Genomic DNA, 23,363 nt, shown 5'->3' on the forward strand with positions numbered 1-23,363 from the left:
CACAATTTATTCATGGCCCATGTGGTTTGGGGGTTCAGCTAACATTTCAATTTAAGTAAAATACTATTATTTTTATTAAATATATTTATTAATATATTTATAAATAAAATACATATGACAATGTTTATTTAGAACAGTTCTGATGCTGTAGGCTATGTTATATATTTGAGAGTATAACCAATTTCCATTAGGAGGAAACTATTTTAAATTACATTTTCATATGGAAAAAATACAACAAAGGGTTAGAGAAAGTAAAAAAGACATTACCAAAAAAAATCTGAGCTGTACCTTACCTAAAGCTATTATGTGAGGATTGTAGAATCCAATAGAGGCCAGACATCCAAGTGTAGGTTTCTCTCTCCTGGAGTCAGCCTTGATCTCTTTGTCCTCTCATTTCAGCAGGAAAAAATGTGTAGCCATGTCAAACAAAGTTGTGCTCCAATTCACACTACTGTAAGGGGATGAGTGTTGGAAGAGTAATATTATCAAGGATAGCAATTATTTGAAGACCACACAATGACTATATTGACCTTTCATGCTGGTTATATGAAGTTATACAGGGCATCATAGTTTCTCCTGATTTGGAAACAACTGATTATAGCCCTGCCTCTAAAGGAGGGTATGTAGCAAACACACTGTGAATCATGATTTTTCTGCTCTTGACAGTCCATCTTGGAAGTGTGGTGATCCAGAGCACTCTATGTCTACACAGGCCTTACTGCTGAGCTCCAGTCCCTTGTATGCTTTTAAATAATTGTGCCAAGGTTTGCTTCTGACCCTCCTGGATTATCTGACTTTTCCCAGTGGCCTCATCTAGGAATAACAATGATAAAGTTTTGGCTAGATCTCAGAAAGTATTTCTTTAACTGAGGCTTAAATTGGTCCAGCCTCTAGGGGAAAAGGGAAAGATGGTGAGTCCAGGATCTAAGCTGAAGAATAAGTTGATTTTAAGTCTTGGATCAGAATGTTACATATAACCAGAAGCATCTGCATATCTTTTTTATAGTGATGCAGCTGTGTTTTCCCACAAAAGAGACAACCTGGATTTAGGATGAAAGTGTAAGAGCAAAGGGTTCTATAAAGCCAAAGGATATAAAGACAGAGTTTAGTTATAGTAAAGAATTTACAAAACCCTTCAAAGGCTTATTTCATCTATTCCTTTCTATAATTGAGTACATATACAAGCTGGGAATGCTGGGATTTTTAGATCAGTAACAACTGTTCCATTATTACTTGACTGTTAAGTATTGCCTTACTGGTCTTGTTAATTTGTATTTTAGTCTCACTTTAGCCTGGGTAAAGTAAATTAAAAATTTACAATAACATTACATGAACATTATAATTGCTACAACTAATATTGTGACTTTGGAATGTATAATGGAGGTAATACTCTGATCCTGTTTGACTCTGCAGAGGTCAGATAAAGAGTCCTTCATAAATTCTGGTCCCATAATTTAAGAAGCACATGGGCAAATGGCAGCGATTTTGGAGGAAGCAATTTAGAAGGGCTTGGAATTATGAAAAATGAGTAACAGTGGAAGGAACTTGCATATTTAAATTGGAAGACAAAGACTGTATCAGAAAAAAAGAGGTGATCATTTAACACAGCAATTCAGTTTGTCCCATTTGTCTCCAAAATACAGAATTAAAAATAATAGTTAAAAGTTATAGGGAGATACATTACAATTCAATATGGAGAATAGCTTTCTAACAGAGAAACCTGTCCAGTAGGGGCACCTGGGTGGCTCAGTGGGTTAAGCCTCTGCCTTCGGCTCAGGTCATGATAACAGGGTCATGGGATCAAGTCCTGCATCGGGCTCTCTGCTCAGCGGGGAGCCTGCTTCCCGCTCTCTCTCTGCCTGCCTCTCTGCCTACTGGTGATCTCTGTCTGTCAAATAAATAAATTAATTAATTAAAAAAAAAAAAAGGAACCTGTCCAGTGATGGACCAAGCTACTTAAGAAGAATACTTTCTATCATGGATTTTGTCAGATGTAGGCTGAGAAAGTGGTAGAAGGGATTTAAGTAAGCGTCAAAAGCAATTTTTTTTTCAATCCTGAAACTCTGTGATAAGCATTTAAGATATGTCAAGGAAAAAAAGAACTTGCCTAAGTAACCTCAATGACATTAAAAAAAAGTGTAATGGGAAGTACTAAGGTTAGTGAGAACTTGAAGTTTTCATTAACACTGATAAATATGAATAGTATTTAAAGGTCATAAGTTGACAATAGACAAAGGGGGCAAAAAATGGAATTCTGGACTGTATTGTAGTCAGTAAGACCCCAGAGTTATGTCATGAAACTACAAATAATCCAATTCTATTAATTGAAGAAATTGTTATTTTTTTTCCTGAAAAAAATGTGTGTAGGACACTTACTCTCTGAGCAAAAATTTGAATTGTTCTTTCGTTTGGCCAAAGGCTATTCTGCCAGAATTGTGTAGGGGGAGGTGGTTCTGGTGGTTCTGAAGTAAAAGATATGACCATGAGGTGGCAGTAGCTTCAACAACTTTTGTCTGGGGACACTGCTTGGAACATTTGCTTGCCGGGGAAATCCCTCACCTTTCATGAGACCTTTCAGAGGTTATAGGCTTACAGACCAGTACTCAGAAGGGAAGGAGGACTAACACCCAGGAAAAAGATGGGGATCAGAGAGTAAGCTTACTTGATTAGGTGCTGTTAGCTTGGAGAGGGGGAGGACTCTATGTCAGAAAGTACCAAAGGGCAGCAATAACTTGGGGGTTTTTATCTACCTATAGCAGGCAGAATTTATCTTATCGATGACTAGCAGATATTGGGCACAGTTTCCGTGATATGCAAGGTAGGTGGGCTCTGGATGGCTAAAAATCTATTTCTTTGGTCCATATGTAAAATAATTAGGTATCTAAAAATTTTGGTACCTTTGGGCTTTGAGCTACCAGGATTCAACATGTTGTAAAGAAGTAAACAATGTAGGGGCCAAGGTATGGAAGCCATCATTGGCTCATTTATATAACAGATGGGCTTTGAAATAGATTGTGATGGCTTTTTACTTTATTTTCTGTGTTTATTCAGACTTCAGAATTCATGCTTTCTCTACATGCTTTCATGTATACATGTACACATATATATGTATATACACACATGCATACCACTTCTTCTTTATCCATTCATCTATGGATGGACACTTGGGTTCCTTCCGTATCTTGGCTATTATAAATAATGCTGCAATTAACATAGGTGTGCATATATCTTTTCAAAATAGTGCTTTTGTTTTCTTTGTTGGTAGAATTACTGGATCATATGGTAATTCTATCTTTAATTTTTTGAGGGACTTCTACAGTGTTTTTCACAATGACCCCACCAATTTACATTCCCACCAATTTACATTCCCACAAATAACAAGAATGTTTTCTTTTTTCCCCCACATCCTCACTAATGCTTATTTCTTATTTTTTGATGCTAGTCATTCTAACAGGTATAAGGTGACATTTCATTGTGGTTTTCATTTGCATTTTCCTGATGATTAGTGATGTTGAGCATCTTTTCATGTCTCTGTTGGTCATCTATATGTCTTCTTTAGAAAAATGTATATTCAGGTCTTCTACCCATTTTTAAATCTGATTGTGTGGGGTTTTTTTTTTTGGTGTTGAATTATGTAAGTTCTCTATATATTTTGGACATTAGCCTCTTATCAGATATATCATTTGCAAATGTCTTCTCCCATTCAGTAGTTTGCCTTTTTGATTTGTGGATGATTTTCTGTGCATAAGCTTTTTATTTTGATGTAGATCCAATAGTTTATTTTAGCTTTTGTTTCACTTGCCTGAAGAGACCTATCTAGAAAAATGTGGCTAAAGCTGATGTCAAAGAAACTACTGCCTATATTTTCTTCTAGAAGTCTTATGATTTTAGGTCTCACATTTAGGTTTTTAAACCATTTTGACTTTATTTTTGTATATGGTATAAGAAAGTGTTCCAATGTTATTCTTTTCCATGTAACTGTCAAGTTTTCTCAGCATCATCTTTTTGAGGAAACTGTCTTTTCCCTATTGTATATTCTTACCTCATGGATGAATTGACCATATTATCATGAGTTTATTTCTGGGCTCTCTATTCTGTTCCATTGATTTATGTGCCTATTTTTGTGGCAGTACTATATTATTTTGATTACTAATACATTGTAGTTTATCTTGAAATCTGGACTTATGATGCCTTTAGCTTTGTTCTTCTTTTTTAAGATTGCTTTGGCTGGGGAACTTAAAATTTAATGCAAATTTTCTGAGGATCTATTTTCTTTAGAAAAAATATTGGAACTAGATCATATGTATGTATATTTTTAAGAGGTTTGGCACACACTTGCCTATTTTAACTTTGTAGCAAGGTAAATTGTCATGGGTTGGAGATAACTGGAAGACAGCACTGGTCTGTGATTCAGAAGACCTTGGGCCAAACTTTATGATATACTAGCTGTGCCAGGGTGATAAACCACTTAACATTTATGTGCTTAGATTCCCCATGTAATCTTGTCAGAGCCTCATGAGTTAGGGAAACTCTTTGAATGTTTTGACCTCTGATGAATTGCAAACATGGTTTCAGTGTAGTTTCAGAGAACTAACAAAGATCTCATCGATTCTTGCCCCGTTCTGCTAGAATAAAGTAGATTTTTTTTTAAAGTGAACAAGTAATCACTTTCAGCAGGCAGGATAAATTCATTATGAAAAATGCAGTTGTAATTCTAGAAAGCATTTTAGTGTCTTCTTTTTTAAAGGATGCCTTGTGGGTGCCTGGGTGGCTCAGTGGGTTGAGCATCTGCCTATAGCTCAGGTCATAACCCCAGAGTCCTGGGAGCAAGTCCAATGTCAAGCTCCCTGCTCGGTGGAGAGTCTGCTTCTCTGCCTCTCCCCTGGGTCATGCTCTCTCACTCACTTTCTCAAATAAATAAAATTTTAAAAATGAACAGACACTTCTCCAATGAAGACATACAAATGGCTATCAGACACATGAAAAAATGTTCATCATCACTAGCCATAAGGGAGATTCAAATTAAAACCACATTGAGATACCACCTTACACCAGTTAGAATGGCCAAAATTAGCAACAAGAAGTGTGAGAGGATGTGGAGAAGGGGAACCCTCTTACACTGTTGGTGGGAATGCAAGTTGGTGCAGCCACTTTGGAGAACAGTGTGGAGATTCCTCAAGAAATTAAAAATAGAACTTCCCTCTGACCCTGCAATTGCACTACTGGATATTTACCCCAAGGATACAGATGTAGTGAAAAGAAGGGCCATCTGTACCCCAATGTTTATAGCAGCAATGGCCATGGTCGCCAAACTGTGGAAAGAACCCAGATGCCCTTCAACGGACGAATGGATAAGGAAGATGTGGTCCGTATACACTATGGAGTATTATGCCTCCATCAGAAAGGATGAATACCCAACTTTTGTATCAACATGGACGGGACTGGAAGAGATTATGCTGAGTGAAATAAGTCAAGCAGAGAGAGTCAATTATCATATGGTTTCACTTATTTGTGGAGCATAACAAATAGCATGGAGGACAAGGGGAGATGAAGAGGAGAAGGGAGTTGAGGGAAATTGGAAGGGGAGGTGAACAATGAGAGACTATGGACTCTGAAAAACAACTGGAGGGTTTTGGAGGGGCGGGGTTGGGAGGTTGGGGGAACCAGGTGGTGGGTATTGGAGAGGGCACGTATTGGATGGAGCACTGTGTGTGGTGCAAAAACAATGAATACTGTTATGCTGAAAAGAAATAAAAAATTAAAAAAAAATGAAAGGATGCCTAGTGTTGAGAGGACCAATAGGAATCAGAATTGTTTTCTGAATGAATACCTTGTTTCCAAGTCTTTTTTTTTTATTTATTTAAATTCAATAGCCAACATGTAGTACATCATGAGTTTTTGATGTAGTGTTCAGTGATTCATTAGTTGCATATAAAACCCAGTGCTCATCACATTACATGCCCTCCTTAATGCCCATCACCCAGTTACCCCATCCCTCCACCCAACTCCCTTTCTGCAAGTGTCCGTTTGTTTTCCAGAGTCTAGAATCTCATGTGGTTTCTCTCTCTCTCTCTGATTTCTTCCCATTAAGTTTTTGTCCTCTGAACTATTTCTTATACATTCCACATATGAGTGAAACCATCTAATTGTCTTTCTCTTATTGACTTCTTTCATTTAGCATAATACCCTCCAGTTCCATCCATGTCAATGTAAATGGTAGGAATTCATCCTCTCTGATGGCCGAATAATATTCCATTGTATATACGAACTGCATCTTCTTTATCCATTCATCTGTTGAAGGGCATCTTTGTTCCTTCCACAGTTTGACTATTGTGAACGTTGCTGCTACAAACATTTGGGTGCACATGCTGCTTCTTTTTACTACATCTGTATATTTGGTGTAAATACCCAGTAGTGCAATTGCTGGTTCATAGAGTAGCTCTATTTTTAACTTTTTGAGGAACCTCCATACTGTTTTCCAGAGTGGCTGTACCAGTTGCATTCCCAAAAGTGGAAGAGGATTCCCCTTTCTGCATATCCTCACCAATACTTGTTCCTTGATTAATTTTAGCCATTATAACTGGTGTAAGGTGGTATCTCATTTTGGTTTTGCTTTGTATTTCCCTGATGACAAGTGATGTGGAACATTTTCTCACGTGTCTGTTGGCCATTTGTATGACTTCTTTAGAGAAGTACCCCTTTAGGTCTTATGCCCATTCTTGACTGGATAGTTTGTTTTTTGGGTGTTGAGTTTGAGAAGTTCTTTATACATCTTGGATGCCAGCCCTTTATCTGTTATGTCACTTGCAAGTATCTTCTCCCTTCTTGTGGGTTGCCTTTGTTTTGTTGACTGTTTTCTCTGCTGTGCAGAAGGTTATTATCTTGATGAAGACCCAAAAGCTCATTTTTGCTTTTGCTTCCCTTGTCTTTAGAGATGTCTTGCAAGATGTTCTGTGACTGAAGTCAAAGAGGTTACTGCCTGTGTCCTCCTTTATGATTTTGATGGATTCCTCTCTCACATTTCGGTCCTTCATCCATTTTGAGTTTATCTTTGTGTATGGTATAAGAGAATGGTCCAGTTTCATTCTTCTGTATGTGGCTATCCAATTTTCCCAGCACCATTTATTATCTTTTTTCTATTAGATATTCTTTCCTGCTTTGTCAAAGATTAGTTTATCATGAGTTGAGAGTCCATTTCTGGGGTCTCTCTTCTGTTCCATTGATCTATATGTCTGTTTTTGTGCTAGTACCATGCTGTCTTGATGAATACAACTTTGTAATATAGCTTGAGGTCAGGCATTATGATGTCTCCCCAGCTTTGGTTTTCTTTTTCAACATTTCCCTGGCCATTCAGGGTCTTTTCTGGTTTCATACAAATTTTAGGATTGTTTGTTCCAGCTCTGTGATAAATGTCAATGCTATTTTGATAGGGATTGCATTGAAAGTGTAGATTGATCTGGGTAGCATGTATATCTTAACAATGTCTACTATTCTAAGAATACCCAAACAACTTGGAGAAGGAGCAGCAAATAAAATTTGAACCAAGCAGGAGAAGAGAGATAATAAAGATAAGAGCATAATCAATGAAATACAAACCACAAAAAGAACCAAAATGCCCTTCAACGGACGAATGGATAAGGAAGATGTGGTCCATATACACTATGGAGTATTATGCCTCTATCAGAAAGGATGAATACCGAACTTTTGTAGCAACATGGACGGGACTGTAGATTATGCTGAGTGAAATAGGTCAAGCAGAGAGTGTCAATTATCATATGGTTTCACTTATTTTTGGAGCATAACAAATACCATGGAGGACATGAGGAGTTGGAGAGGAGAAGGGAGTTGAGGGAAATTGGAAGGGGAGGTGAACCATGAGAGACTATGGACTCTGAAAAACAACCGGAGGGTTTTGGAGGGGCAGGGTTGGGAGGTTGGGGGAACCAGGTGGTGGGTATTGGAGAGGGCATGTATTGCATGGAGCACTGGGTGTGGTGCAAAAACAATGACTACTGTTACACTGAAAAGAAATTAAAAAAAAAAAAGAAATACAAGAACAGTACAAATACAACACAAGAACAGTAGAACAGATCAACGAAACTAGAAGATGCTTCTTTGAAAGAATTCATAGGATTGATAAACCTCTGACCACACTTACCCAAAAAAGAGAAAACACCCAAATTAATAAAATCATTAATGAAAGGGGAAAGATCATGACCAACACCAAGGAAATACAAACTTTAAGAACACATTATGAGCAACTATATGCCACCAAATTTGACAATCTGGAAGAAATGGATGCATTCCTAGAAACTTATAAACTACCAAAACTGAAACAAGAAGAAGTAGAAAATCTGAACAAACCAATAACAAGCAAAGAAACTGAACAGTAATTTAAAAAACTCCCCACAAAACAAGAATCCAGATGGCTTCCCAGGAGAACTCTACCAAACATTTACAGAAGAAATAATATGTATTCTACTAAAGCTGTTTCCAAAAATAGAAATGGAAGGAAAACTTCCAAACTCATTCTATGAGGCCAGCATTACCTTGATCTGAAAACCAGAGAAAGACCCTATCAAAAAAGAGAATTACAGGCCAATATCCCTGATGGACATGGATGCCAAAATACTCACCAAAATATTAGCCAATAGGATCCAACAATACATTAAAAGGATTATTCACCACAGCCAAGTGGTGATTTATTCCTGGGCTGGAAGGGTGGTTCAAATTCATAAATCAATCAATGTGATTGGTAGATCACATTAATAGAAGAAAAGACAAGAAGCATATGATCCTCTCAATAAATGGAAAAAACATTTGACAAAATACAGCATCCCTTCTTGATTAAAACTCTCCACAGTATAGAGGGATAGAGGATGCTTACCTCAATCATAAAAGCTGTCTATGAAAAGCCCACAGCGAATATCATTCTCAATGGGGAAAAACTGAGAACTTTCCCCTTAAGGTCAGGAACACAACAGGGAAGCCCACTCGTACACCTGTTGTTCAAGTAGTACTAGAAGTCCTAGCAACAGCAATGAGACAACAAAAAGAAATAAAAGGTATTCCAACTGGCAAAGAAGATGATCCCTAGATCTTCTGTACCTTGTGATCAGACCAGAAGTGTACATATTCCAGGAGAGGAAGCTGTAGAAGGAATCTCTGGGATTTATGGCTAGATAAAATGTAGAATCTGCAGCCTCAGAGAGGCAAGTGATATAGGGAAGGGAAATAAAACTGGTATTGTTCAGATGGAGCAATATAGTGGAAGTTTGTAAGGTAAGACTCTGCAAGAACTAGAAGGGTTCCCCACTGAGGACCTAAACTAGAGGCATATGTTTGCCCATACCTCCATGATGAGCAGTACTGGAAGCCAGGGAAGATAGATATCCAGCATCTCAAGGAATCCAGCAGCAGATGGCTCCGCTTCTGGGAACCTTGGTACCGCCTGCCTGAACTATGCTCTAAATGGGTGCTCAGAGTGTCAGTGAGGTAGGGGCAGGAAGAGAGGAGAGCCAGCCTGGCTTTAGCATCTTAGTTTGGTTCCAACTCAGATCTCAGGTCTTCAGCTATGGTAGCCCCTCTGGGTTCTTACTAGATAAGTTGGAGATGTATTTAACATTCAGTCAGAGCCCTTGGAGTTGAAGAATTGAGGAGAAGACCCTATATGGCAGAACATATAGATCATTGGGGGACAGATGAAGCATTTTCAGATTTGAGCTAATCAGTCCTGGGAGCACCAAGGTTGGGCCCAGCTTCTCCATTGACAGATTGAGCCTCTGAAGCTGGGTTAGGGCACTTAGGAACTTGAAGGGAAGTAACTGCAGGTCACTGACATGAAGGCTGAGGAGTTCTAGTGAGTGTCAGCTTGGGTGATCCCTTTCCTTTGTGTTTTGGATTTGGTTTCTGTGAAGGGCAAGTACACAAAGCTCAAAGTAGCCTGCCCCACTTCCCGACAGTTCTTCTGTATCTGTCTCCACAATGGAGAAAGAGTCCAAGTGGAACAGCCCTGAGTCTCGTTCTAATGTACTCAGTGGAGTGCCATTTAGTCTCAGGAAGTAGAGCTCAAGGCCATGTAGAGCTCTGCCATGCACCCAGCTCAACTCAGGTCTGCAGACAGATCCAGCACCTCTAGGAGAGGGGTCCATGGATCAAGGCTGGTGGTAGGAGAGGAACCAGGGAGAAGGTTTGGGAAGAGCCCTTGCAGTTCCCTCTCTGTTAGACAGCTATGCCTCAGGGTTATATGAATAAGGTTGATTGGCAAATGGATATTATGTCTATAATTCAGGTGATAGCCATGGAAGGAAAGGGTGTTGAGGAATCACAGGAGCTCTAGGGCATCTGGAGGAAGGAACAGACTCCAGCAACAGGAAGCATGATGCTCAAAAGGTGATGTAGCTGGTACGGTCCTTCAAATGTCCCAGATGTAATCCTGATGTTTCTCAGCTGAAGCCTAAACTGTGTTGTGAGGAAGTGTACAAAGGCATCAGTTGGCAGGATAACAACTGTGCCCTAGAGGCACTGCCATTAGTCTCAGCCTTGTCTTTAACGCTGGAGCATGATGCAAAAACATGCAGTCCTGGGGCCAAAGAACAGAGTGGGATAGAGTAGGAGATGCTAGGCAACATTGCTATGATTGCTATGCTACAATCAAGAGTAGTCCCTGCCCAACTCATTCATCAGAGGCTCATGAAGTCCTCCAGTAAGAGAGAGAAGAGAGTGAAGGAGAACAGAGGTCTTTCCATCCTTGATGTTGGTATAGGAAAAGGGGAAAAGAGGAATGTCAAATGTGCCTTCCTAAAGACAAAAAGCCAATGGAGATAGAAACAGATGAGCAAGAAAAGCCTACAACTTGCAACAGATCCCAGCAGAGAAATGGACATTTCCCAATCCTCCTGTCAGGGATGATTAGTGAAAACTTCTAAGTTCTAAGCTGCAGATTTCAAATGTCTAAGCTGATGGGAGCCCTCCGCTATGAATGGCTACTTCCAAGATCAGGTAGCAGATTTATTTGTCTTATTATAAGGTAGATTGGAGAAGAAAAAATAGTAATGATACAAACATCATAAGACTTGAACATTCACTCTTGTTTGATCCTTAGCCATGTGATCTCTGTGATATATGTGGGATAATGTATTCTTATCCTTATTATACTCATGAGGGAATGGAATGTCAAAAAAGTTAGGTGACTTACTAGATGTCACAAATAAAAGTGACAGAGTTAGGTCTATAGCCTGGGTTTCCTGCTTCCAAGTATGGTGGTCTTGCCACTACAGAAGTCCTCAGGTAGGAGTAAGGAAACATTTGAAGTGAAGTTTTATTGCTGTTTGTGTCAAGTTTATGAAGATAGCCTCAAAAGTTAGTTCAGGTAAAATATAAAGGAAGTGGAAAAAGTGAATTGAAGAATGAAACAGAGGAAAAGCAGTAAAACAAAAAATGAAATCTTCATACTTTTGAGCTCAGAATATAGTGATAGAGATAGGAGATACCATTGACACTTTCTCACTGCTTTCTTATTCCTTTCCAATGGTAAGGTCTCTAGTTCCTCATTATGAAATGACCAACCACCATATGCCCCCCTTCTAGGTCCTAGAAAAGATAGAGGCAGGAGGCCAGTCTAGCAAAGAAAGATGGCAACTAACAACAGTGAGGGCATTGTCCTCCTTACAGTTGGGGCTTATTCAGTAAGTCATGCCTTTGGGCAAAGGAGGATTTGATATTAAAAGATACAGACTTTTCTGTCTCCTGAACTTGAGTTCACCATGAGAATAACATGCTGGGGTGAACACATAAAGCTGGCTTTGGAAGCACTAAAGCTCCCTTTCCTTGACCACCAGATTTGTATGTGCTTCAGGTTCAGTGAAAATTTCAGAAGAGGCCTGAGGAGAAGGGCCAGGGGAGGCATTGTCTAGAGGATTTGACCATGCAAAATTATCAGCCTCATTGTGAATGTCACTTAACATACTTGATGCTAAGTCATTCTATTTCTCTGGCTGGTCCATTGCATCTTATGTTTTTATTTATTTATTTATTTTTTAAAATTTCTTTTCAGTGTAAATGTATTCTTTTTTTTATCATTTTTTAAAATTTATTTTCAGCATAACAATATTCATTGTTTTTGTACCACACCCAGTGCTCCATGCAATCCGTGCCCTCCTTAATACCCACCACCTGGTTCCCCCAACCTCCCACCCCCCCCACCTCTTTAAACCCTTCAGATTGTTTTTCAGAGTCCATAGTCTCTCATTGTTCACCTCCCCTTCCAATTTCCCCCAAATGCCGTCTCCTAACTCCCCATGTCCTCCATGCTATTTGTTATGCTCCACAAATAAGTGAAACCATATGATAATTGACTCTCTCTGCTTGATTTATTTCACTCAGCATAATCTCTTCCAGTCCTGTCCACGTTGCTACAAAAGTTGGGTATTCATCCTTTCTGGTGGAGGCATAATACTCCATAGTATATATGGACCACATCTTCCTTATCCATTCGTCCGTTGAAGGGCATCTTGGTTCTTTCCACAGTTTGGCGACCATGGCCATTGCTGCTATAAACATTGGGGTACAGATGGCCCTTCTTTTCACTACATCTGTATCTTTGGGGTAAATACCCAGTAGTGCAATTGCAGGGTCATACCAGTGCTCCATGCAATACATGCCCTCCTTAATACCCACCACCTGGATCTCCCAACCTCCCATTCCCCGCCCCTTCAAAACCCTCAGGTTGTTTTTCAGAGTCCGCAGTCTCTCATGGTTCACCTCCCCTTCCAATTTTCCTCAACTCCCTTCTCCTCTCCACCTCCCCATGTCCTCCATGTCATCTGTTATGCTCTGCAAATAAGTGAAACCATATGATACTTTACTCTCTTTGCTTGACTTATTTCACTCAGCATAATCTCCTCCAATCCCGTCCATGTTGCTACAAAAGTTGGGTATTCATCCTTTCTGGTGGAGGCATAATACTCCATAGTGTATATGGACCACATCTTCCTTATCCATTCGTCCGTTGAAGGGCATCTTGGTTCTTTCCACAGTTTGGCAACCATGGCCATTGCTGCTATAAACATTGGGGTACAGATGGCCCTTCTTTTCACTACATCTGTATCTTTGGGGTAAATACCCAGTAGTGCAATTGCAGGGTCATAGGGAAGCTCTATTTTTAATTCCTTGAGGAATCTCCACACTGTTCTCCAAAGTGGCTGCACCAACTTGCATTCCCACCAACAGTGTAAGAGGGTTCCCCTTTCTCCACATCCCCTCCAACACACGTTGTTTGCTGTCTTGCTAATTTTGGCCACTCTAACTGGTGTAAGGTGGTATCTCAATGTGGTTTTAATTTGAATCTCCTTAATGGCTAGTGATGATGAACATTTTTTCATGTGTCTGATAGCCATTTGTATGTCTTCATTGGAGAGGTGTCTGTTCATATCTTCTGCCCATTAATTGATATGATTATCTGTTTTGTGTGTGTGGAGTTTGAGAAGTTCTTTATAGATCCTGGATATCAACCTTTTGTCTGTACTGTCCTTTGCAAATATCTTCTCCCATTCTATGGGTTGCCTCTTCATTTTGTTGACTGTTTCCTTTGCTGTGCAGAAGCTTTTGATCTTGATGAAGTCCCAAAAGTTCATTTTTGCTTTAGTTTCCTTTGCCTTCGGAGACATATCTTAAAAGAAGTTGTTGTGGCTGATATCGAAGAGGTTACTGCCTATGTTCTCCTCCAGGATCCTGATGGATTCCTGTCTCACATTGAGGTCTTTTATCCATTTTGAGTTTATCTTTGTGTACGGTGTAAGAGAATGGTCGATTTCATTCTTCTACATATAGCTGTCCAGTTTTCCCAGCACCATTCATTGAGGAGACTGTCTTTTTTCCACTGTATATTTTTTCCTGCTTTGTCGAGGATTATTTGACCATAGAGTTGAGGGTCCATATCTGGGCTCTCTACTCTGTTCCACTGGTCTATGTGTCTGTTTTTGTGCCAGTACCATGCTGTCTTGGTGATCACAGCTTTGTAGTAAAGCTTGAAATCAGGTAACGTGATGCCCCCAGTTTTATTTTTGTTTTTCAACATTTCCTTAGCGATTCGGGGTCTCTTCTGGTTCCATGCAAATTTTTGGATTATTTGGTCCAGCTCTTTGAAGAATACCGGTGGAATTTTGATTGGAATGGCATTAAAAGTATAGATTGCTCTAGGCAGTATAGACATTTTAACAATGTTTATTCTTCCAGGCCAAGAGCATGGAATGGTCTTCCATCTTTTCATGTCTTCTTCACTTTCTTTCCTGAGTGTTCTGTAGTTCCTCGAGTACAGATCCTTTACCTCTTTGGTTAGGTTTATTCCCAGGTATCTTATGGTTCTTGGTGCTATAGTAAATGGAATCGATTCTCTAATTTCCCTTTCTGTATTTCACTGTTAGTGTATAAGAAAGCTACTGATTTCTGTACATTGACTTTGCATTTTATATGTTTTTTGTTTATTTTTATAAATGAAAGGTAACTGTTTATTACCAAAGAGAAAAATGTATACAAGAAAATCTAGATTCTATTTCCTCATGCACTATGTTTTTATAGTGAAGTTCCACATATCAACTCTGAGGGTATTTGCAAGAATACATTTTTCTTAACACATGACCATTTACTGTATGGTGGACTTTTTTTCATATAAATAAAATAAGAAGTGGCATATATTCTCATAGTTTATAAGAAACTTAGAACATTGTATTAACAGAAAGCAATATTATATTTTACTGTAAAATATCATAAAAGTGATATGATCTTGTGGTTCATAAATGCTTAATTACTTGATTTGAACAGGGGAATAAAAAAAACCAGCAAGGCAGGCCTGGCTTTAAGATGTTTTTGTATTCAATTCCTTTTACTTTTACATCATCTCCAATTAGCTGATACATATAAAGGACAACTGTAGAGGCCTGAATATCCATTGATACAAATGAAGGAATAATGTTTGTTGCTACAAAATTATATGCTTCAGTGGCAGAACCTGGGTTAATGTTAAAATTTTTTTCATGCCCAAATGCTTCAAATTTGTATGTGTATCTTGAGTTAAGAATGTCCTCATCAAACTGCCCTACAACAGGGCTAAGCTGGCCATGTCTCCCATGCAATAACTTGTTGCCTATGGATCAAACCAATTTTGAATTGCCCAGCGGTCACAACTTTTTGTTCTGGATAATTCAGATTCTCATGAAAGACTCCTCTTACAATATGAACATCACTGGTCAGAGTCTTGAGATAGTCATACCTCTCTTTGGTACAAAGTTTTCCAGTACAGAGAATGTGCTGAATCTTTTCTGGTACCAGTGGTTTTTAAAATTTAGTCAGCAAACTGTTTCGCCAGGGTGGGTTGAACAGGTCTCCATACCAACACCAACTGGAGAGAGAACAATCTTCATCTTTAGAGGGGGATCCCTTCAGATATGGATTGAAGTACATAGTTGATGTGTTGATGTAGGAAGCATCCTGTCAGTGTGCTCTGCTCAGTCACTACAACCACTGCTGCCTTCTTCCTTGGACTCCTCAGTAACCCCCTTGCATTTTAGAAAGGCTGTTTCTTGTGCTTACGCTGTAGTCTCTCACTGTGTCAAATAGAATGCCCTGTGGGGCACCTGGCTGGCTCAGTGGGTTAAAGCCTCTGCCTTTGACTCTGGTCATATTCTCAGGGTCCTGGGATTGAGTCCCACATCAGGCTCTCTGCTCAGCAGGAAGCCTGCTTCCCCCTCTCTCTGCCTGCTTCTCTGCCTACTTGTGATCTCTCTCTCTGTCAAATAAATAAATAAAATCTTTTAAAAATAGAATGCCCTGTTATTCTTGATATTCCTTTGCTATTCTAGTATCTAGGAGATTTCAAAACCTGAGATAGATCTCAGACCAAGGAGACATAACGTCACTTGGGCAGAGATCCTAGGAATACAGAACTATTCTGGACTGTAGAGTGAGTATCCTTTGTCTTTAGGAAATTTGTATTTGATGGAATTACCTGAGCCATCACTCTGATTGTCCACAAATGAGATTTCCTCATTTGGCCAGTTAAATTAAAGTTTTAGCCAAATGTTTCCCTTAATCTCTGCCACTGCCTAACTAGCATAAGGCCTCTGGCTTCCCCTATAGGAGGCCATCATTTCTATGTAGGGGAGATTCTCTGTTTTTGCTTTCTTCCTTATCAGTTTTTGCTACTTGTTGTATCTTGTCCACAAAACTTATCTGGTATTGGGGTAGCAGTTAGTTTACTTTTGAGCAGAGGAAATGAGACAGAGTTGAAATTTCTCAGGAAGAGTTCTTTCTCATCTCCTGCAACAAGGATATAAATGCCTTTCTTCTGTGATTCTTTCCTCCACAATGGCCTATGCCCTCTCTCAAACATAGATGTGATACCCTCTTAAATTAAAGGTGGGAAGAGCTAGGGCAAAGAGGAGAGTGCTTTGTTAACTTTGTAACTTCTCCTAAATCTGCATGATTTTTTCTCTCTTTTCCCTCTTATCAACTTTTTCTACTTCATGATTTCTTCTTTCCTAGTCTGGTTTGGGGATTTTGGTTCTCACTACTTCTGTATCATATTCTTCTGATACTTGAAAGAATAAGACTCTTCTCCATTTTCCAGGAGAGTTTCTTTCTTCTTTGCAATAAGAACAACCCACTAGCTCCACCATTTATATGACTTCCCTCTCCATCTTCCTGGTAGTCTTAATATTAAGCTTCTCTATAGCAGGAAGACTGAAAAAGAGCCCATAATCTTACCAGAGGGAATCTGACCTTCAAACCAAGGTTGGGGGTATAGAGGAGAAAGAAGAAGAAAGAGAATGGTAGATTTCTATCTGAATGGTAAGATCTTCTTTTCCAGAGGATATGAGCCATTAACACATGGAAGGAAATCATGAAATCAGAGGCAGGACTGAGTTTGGGTAATTTAGTATTCCAAAGATGGAAAGGTTCCCCACACACTGATTCATATCATGCTTGACTAGATTGAAACTCTATTTGAAAAACTTTTGCTGGTTTTTGGAGTAGCAATTATACAAATTTGATTATAAAGATACTAAAATATTTTTTCATCATCCCAATCATTAATTTTTCTTAAGCATGGACAAGTTATCCTTTCTTGCTTGCCTTTTTTTCCTTTTTTTTTTTAAATTTCTTTTCGGCGTACAGTATATGAAGACATACAAATGGCTATCAGACACATGAAAAAATGTTCATCATCACTAGCCATCAGGGAGATTCAAATTAAAACCACATTGAGATATCACCTTACACCAGTTAGAATGGCCAAAATTAGCAAGACAGGAAACAACATGTGTTGGAGAGGATGTGGAGAAAGGGGAACCCTCTTGCTTGCCTTTTAAATCTTTAAACTAGACCTAATGATAATACCTTCCTCACAGAATGGCTGTGATAATCAGAATAGAATCTTACACATAGTATGTACACAATTGATTTCAGTTAATATTTTTCACTTGGAAAGCTCTTTATCACTTTCAAAACACTTTGGCATACTCTCTCAATTCATCTGCACAATTATTCCTATATAAAGGATGCTACATTTGATTTTTCAAACTGGGTATGTTGGCACCAGAATAGAATTGCGATTGTATTAAGAAGGAAGATAAGAAAAATGGATAGTAAGTATGCAGGTACCACACTCTGCCATGCATGTGTTGAGTGTAAAAATAAGAAAATGAATACAGTGATGAAAATTAAGAACTAGACCCTTTTCTCAATGACACCACTTTAGGAGATTGATATTCAAGCAAATATTTATATCCAAATAAACAACAAGAGAGACTGAGTCAGTGGCTAGAAAATCCTTGAAAGACAAAAAAAAGGACAAGAAGACAAAAAAATGAAGCACTACAAAGCCTAAGATTTTAGTCAAAACTTGTGAATGTGTATGGAAAAATTAAATATAGATTTGTTTCCCAAACTTCAACAAAGCACCTCATGTGGTACTTAAGAAAAATGAATGAATGTGATGATGAAAAATATTTTAATATCTTTCTAATCAAATTTATGTAATTGTTGCTCCAAAAGGAGGCAAAAAAAATTCAAAAAGAGTTTCAATCAAGTGAAGCGTGATATGAATCAGAGTGTGTCCATTTCAAAAATCACAAGTGCAGCCTTATATTTTAAACTGAGCAATCCTTTTCTCTCTCAAGCAACTGTTCTAAGATAGAAACCCCAGTGGGAAAATTGATACATGTGTATAGTAGTCTTACATCCTGGATGTTCCAGAGGCAGTTTTAGATTAGATGATGAGTCCTAATCTAGCTTGCAAAGCATCATCATGACAGAACTTTATGAAGATTTAATTGAGATATTAATTTTTGCGATAAAAGAATGGAAGTTACTGTATAACAAAGTTATGGCTGGTGGGTGGAAGAGTTTCTGAATCCTTGGATAATAAATCTAAGCAATCATTATTATGTAGTTGGTGGCATGCATTTTTTTCCTAATCCACCTTCTGGAACGTCCCTTTCTTACATCCTGCAAAAAGTAAGTTTCAAGGTACTTGGAAGAACAGTCCTCCTTCTAGGAAAATATTGATCTCACCACATAAAAATTTACAATCCATACCATACTGGTTGAATGGAATATTAAAGTTCTAAAAGTTCCTAAAAAGCAATGGTCATAAAAACTTGGTATAATATAGGAACAAATTTGATGTCATATCAAATAAACATACATATAAATGAAAATGTAAAGTGTATTGTATCACTGTAACAATTTCTTAACAATTTTCCTTACTGTTCTTTTAATACTGTTGCAGCAACAAATAACAATGAACTGTCAACTTATTTTTTTGAACTTAAGTAATTTATTATAAAGTAGATATTTCCCTCTCCACTTTTTAGGAAGAGATACTCTATTATCTAAAACACAATTAAATGACCAATTAAGCTTTTAGTGAACCTTTGTTCAATAAAACATGTATGCTCTAATGAACCTTTGTTTAGGTAAAAATATTGAAACTCAGAATACTGTATATCTGAATATTTTGACTGATGTTGTTAGAATTAGAATTAGCCCCTTAAGGAGCTTAGAAAGGGGTAATGTGTAAGGAAACAAACAACGTATGTCTGAGTGTCATTAGGCTAGCATAACATTATGGTCCCATAGAAATTTTGGATAATTGCTTTAAGGGTTTATTTAGCAGGGGTAACCTAATCACTGAAATAATAGAGTCAAATAAGAAAAGAACCACAAACAGAAATAAATACATTTTCCTTTTATTTATAAATGACTAAAACAAAATGAGATAATATAATTGATCCCAGAACTATTAATCTAAATCATCAAATAGGACACAGAAATTTTTGTCTCAGAAGAACCATGTGAACTACCCAGAAAACACCCAGATGTGTACATTCCCTGGTTCATGTACACTTTAAGAGCCAAAGAAGAACCCAGTACTTCCATTTATCTGTATAATCCGGCCACTTTATGATTATAAGTGGCCACATAGATGTTTTATTTCATAAGCTGATAGAGTTAACCTAACTAGACTTATATTTGAAGATTTGAATAACTATATAATACTGATTGCTTTTTGTGATACTATACTGACCTGATAACGGGAGGATCATTCAGTATAGTTTGGATTATACTGAGACGCCCTAGAACTTTCCTCAGGGCTGCTTTTATCTCCTTATTCCGAAGGCTATAGATGAGGGGGTTGAAGAATGGAGTTACCATAGCATAGAACAAAGTTGCAACTTTCTGTATACCAGCAGAATGCCCAAGTCCTGGGCTCACATACATGATCATCAGAGAGCCATAGAATAGTGATACCACAGCCAAATGAGACCCACAGGTTGAGAAGGCCTTGTGTCTCCCAGTGGCTGAAGGCATACGCAACACAGCTAATAGGACAAGTGTATAGGACCCAAGGATAAAAAGGAAGTTACCAAAGATAACTAATGAGCTTAAAGTATAGCAAAGCTGTTGGATTGTTGGAGCAGAGGTACATGCCAATGCAAACAGTGGCCCTGGGTCACATACAACATGGTCGATAATGTTTGGACCACAGAAGGGCATCTGAGAGATGAATACAATGGGGATCAGGAACCACAGAAATCCACAAACCCAACAGATAATGACCAGTTTGGTACAGAAGTGTCCAGTCATGATGTTAGGGTAGTGCAAGGGATGGCAGATAGCAAGGTACCGATCAAAGGCCATGACAGCCAAGAGGAAACATTCAGATGTTCCCAAAGAGAAAAAGAAATAAAATTGAAGGAAACATCCAGTAAAGGAGATGGTCTTTTTATATGAGAGGAAATTGACCAACATATTGGGAACTGTAGAAGAGACATACCAAATCTCTAAAAAGGAGAAATTTCCCAGGAAAATGTACATGGGGACATGGAGTCGCCATTCACACCACAAAGCACAAACAATGGCCCCATTCCCTGTTACGGTCAAAACATATGTTGTGGTGAAGAGTGAGAAGAGGAGGATCTGAATCTTCCACTCACAAGAAAAACTTAGGAGTATAAATTCTCTTACAGAAGCAAAGTTGGAGTATGACTCAGAAACATTCGTTGGGTCAGTAACCTGCAAGGTCAAGAGACATATTGTTATCAGTTAGGACTAGTTTTAAATGTGCTCCTTTTTCGAATGAAGAAAAGACAATAAACATGGGGTCATTTTTCAAAAGAATCATCAGTTAGAAAGAGAGTGTAGTCTACTTGTTCTTGGTTATGTACTCTGAGTTTTGGGCATAGTAGGCAGCTGGCTGCACAGAAACAAACTTTGCCTGCTTTTGAATCTCTTCCTCATTATGGTACCATGATAGAACTAAGTAAAGTTAAATTCTTTTTTTCCTTTAGAAAGAAAGAAAGAGAGAGAGAGTCCGCGTGAAAGAGAGAGAGAGAGAGAAAGATGGAGGAGGGGGCTGAGGGAAAGGGAGAGAATCTTAAGCAGGTTCCACACTGAGCATGGAGTACAATGCTGGGCTAGATCTCATGACCCTGAGATCATGACCTAAGCTGAAATCAAGAGTTGGACATTTAATCAACTGAGCCACCCAGGCACCCCAAGTTAAACTCATTTTGTAAAGCTTAATATTTTGGAGCAGGGACTATGTATGATAGTTTCTGGATAGCATAAAACATAAAGTTAATACATTACTAGTTTCTTATCCTAAACCCATCTTATAGGGCAATAGATTCTGTAAAGAAGGTTTTGATTTTACTATTTACATCTCAGTTAAATATGTTGCTCAATATATCATTTAAATATGAAAAATAAATAGACATGTTGTATAGCAAGTAATTTTAAGGCCAACATGCCTCATTTCTATTGCTATTGCTGTTAGCTTAGGCACCATAAAATGTCATACCATAATGTTACTTACCAGCATTGACTTTTAATATTGCAGTGTTGCAGTGTCTTCTGTTGGAAGCGGTGGCTTTAAGTTTTCACTTAATCTTTTACCTGCAACAGTTTGCAAAATAACAGCTAGGTGTGGGAGTTTATTTTTTGAAGACTTCCCCTCCCATAAAGTTTGGCATTTTTTAAAAAAATATAATTGTTTAAGTTAAAAATTTGCACCAGAAAACAGAAACCAAATACTTTTTTTTTTTGCTGTCATTGTTATAAGTAAATGTACTTCATCCACATGCTCATGGAAAAGATGGCAGGGATCTGAGTTCCCTGAATTTGTGTGTGTGTGTGTGTGTGTGTGTGTGTGTGTGTGTGTGGCAATAGGCAGGGATGTGAGTTCTGAAAGTTATGAGGGTTTACATTTGGGGCACAAACACGAAATTTTCAAAAGCAATTTTTCTTCCCACCTATTGTCCACACCAGCACTTGGAAAAGTCTTTTAGAATGATTTGTTGGAAGCTGTCTTTGTGCTTCTTTTTGTAGTATGTATATATTTTTAAAATATTCCAAACCAGGAGCATTAATGAACCAACATTGAGAAATTTCAGAATTAAAGGGACTGACACAGAGGTGATATGACCTTCTGCAGTGCTCAAAAGGTAAAGATATCATTATTTTGATACCTACCAAATCTCTAAAGAACATGTTTGATGAACCATATACTTCTTTGTCCAGCTGGATAAAGAGTTTTATTGCCTTACAAAAATTAAGAATATACTTTATCACATGTTCTCGTGGGACTTGGCCTCTATAGCATTAGGAAAATTCTTCTCCTCCAAGGCAATGAATCTTTAAAAAGTTAATGATTGCATGTTCTCTGAGGAAATAGTAAAGAGTAATAACTTTTGAGGCACCATTATTACAGAGTTTCCTTGTCTGGAATATGGATTCCAGAAAGTTTCCAGAAGACACAATTTGAGGAAAAATAAAGTATAAATCACCAAAAGGTTTGAAGTTCAGAAACATTTCTTTTTTTAATATTTTAATTTAATTTTTAGGTAGTTAACATATGGTGCAATATTGATTTCTGGAGTAGATCTCAGTGGTTCATCACTTACATGCAACACCCAGTGCTCATCATAAGTGCCCTCCTTAATACCTATCACCCATCTAGCCCATTCCCCACCCAGCTCCCTCCATCACCCCTCAGTTTGTTCTCTATCATTAAGAATCCCCTATAGCTTTTTTCACCTCTCTCCTTTTGTCCTTTTCCCCCTTCCCATATGTTAATCTATTTTCTTTCTTAAGTGTTACACATGAGTGAAATCATACGGTATTTGTCCTTTTCTGACTGACTTATTTCATTTAGCATAACACATATAATATATACTTAGTTCCATCCATGTTATTGCAAATGGCAAGATTTAATTCTTTTTGATGGCTGAATAACATACCAGTGTATATTATACTCCACGTCTTCTCTATCCATTCATCAGTTGATGGGTATTTGGGCTTTCTTTGTAGTTTGGTTCTTGTTGATAAGGCTGCTATAAACATCAGAGCATGTATATCCCTTCAAATCTATATTTTTGTATCCTTTGGGTAAATACCTAGTAGTGAAATTGCTGGATCATTGGGGAGTTCTATTTTTAACTTCTTGAGGAAACTCCATACTGTTGTTCTTCAGAGGGGCTGCACCAGTTTGCATTCCCACCATCAGTGCAAGAGGGTTTCCTTTTATCTGCATTGTCTCCAACACTTCTAATGTCTGTACATATGTTGGAGGATACAGAAGTAAAGTACAGCAAGCCTAAATGAGGAAAATGTTGAGATACAGAGCACTGTAGGCTATTGTAAATAAAAATTTATAGAAGTTAGTAGATTTTTGAAGAACTGAATGGCAGAATTCTTTAGATATGAGAAAAAAGAGCAAGAAGTGCCAGTATTTAAGTTAACTGAGTTAAATACTACAGAGTAACATGTGGCTTCCCAATGAATATGACACAAGTATTTAATTT

The 23,363-nt window shown here is 38.1% G+C and overlaps 1 protein-coding gene and 1 pseudogene across 1 annotated transcript; both read right to left on the minus strand.

The window, feature by feature from the left end:
• Nucleotides 1-14,750: 14,750 nt before the first annotated feature.
• On the minus strand, nt 14,751-15,419 carry LOC125105142 (vacuolar protein sorting-associated protein 29-like; annotated as a pseudogene).
• A 4,156-nt stretch (nt 15,420-19,575) lies between these two features.
• Nucleotides 19,576-20,589, minus strand: LOC125104405 (olfactory receptor 11H12-like; the record flags this gene model as incomplete). The annotated part of the gene is made up of 1 exon (XM_047737042.1): nt 19,576-20,589. A coding segment is annotated over one exon (1,014 nt), but the record flags the coding sequence as incomplete, so codon positions are not given.
• Between the last annotated feature and the right edge of the window lie 2,774 nt (nt 20,590-23,363).

The sequence above is a fragment of the Lutra lutra genome, chromosome 7 (genome assembly GCF_902655055.1).
Source record: "Lutra lutra chromosome 7, mLutLut1.2, whole genome shotgun sequence".
NCBI lineage: Eukaryota > Metazoa > Chordata > Mammalia > Carnivora > Mustelidae > Lutra > Lutra lutra.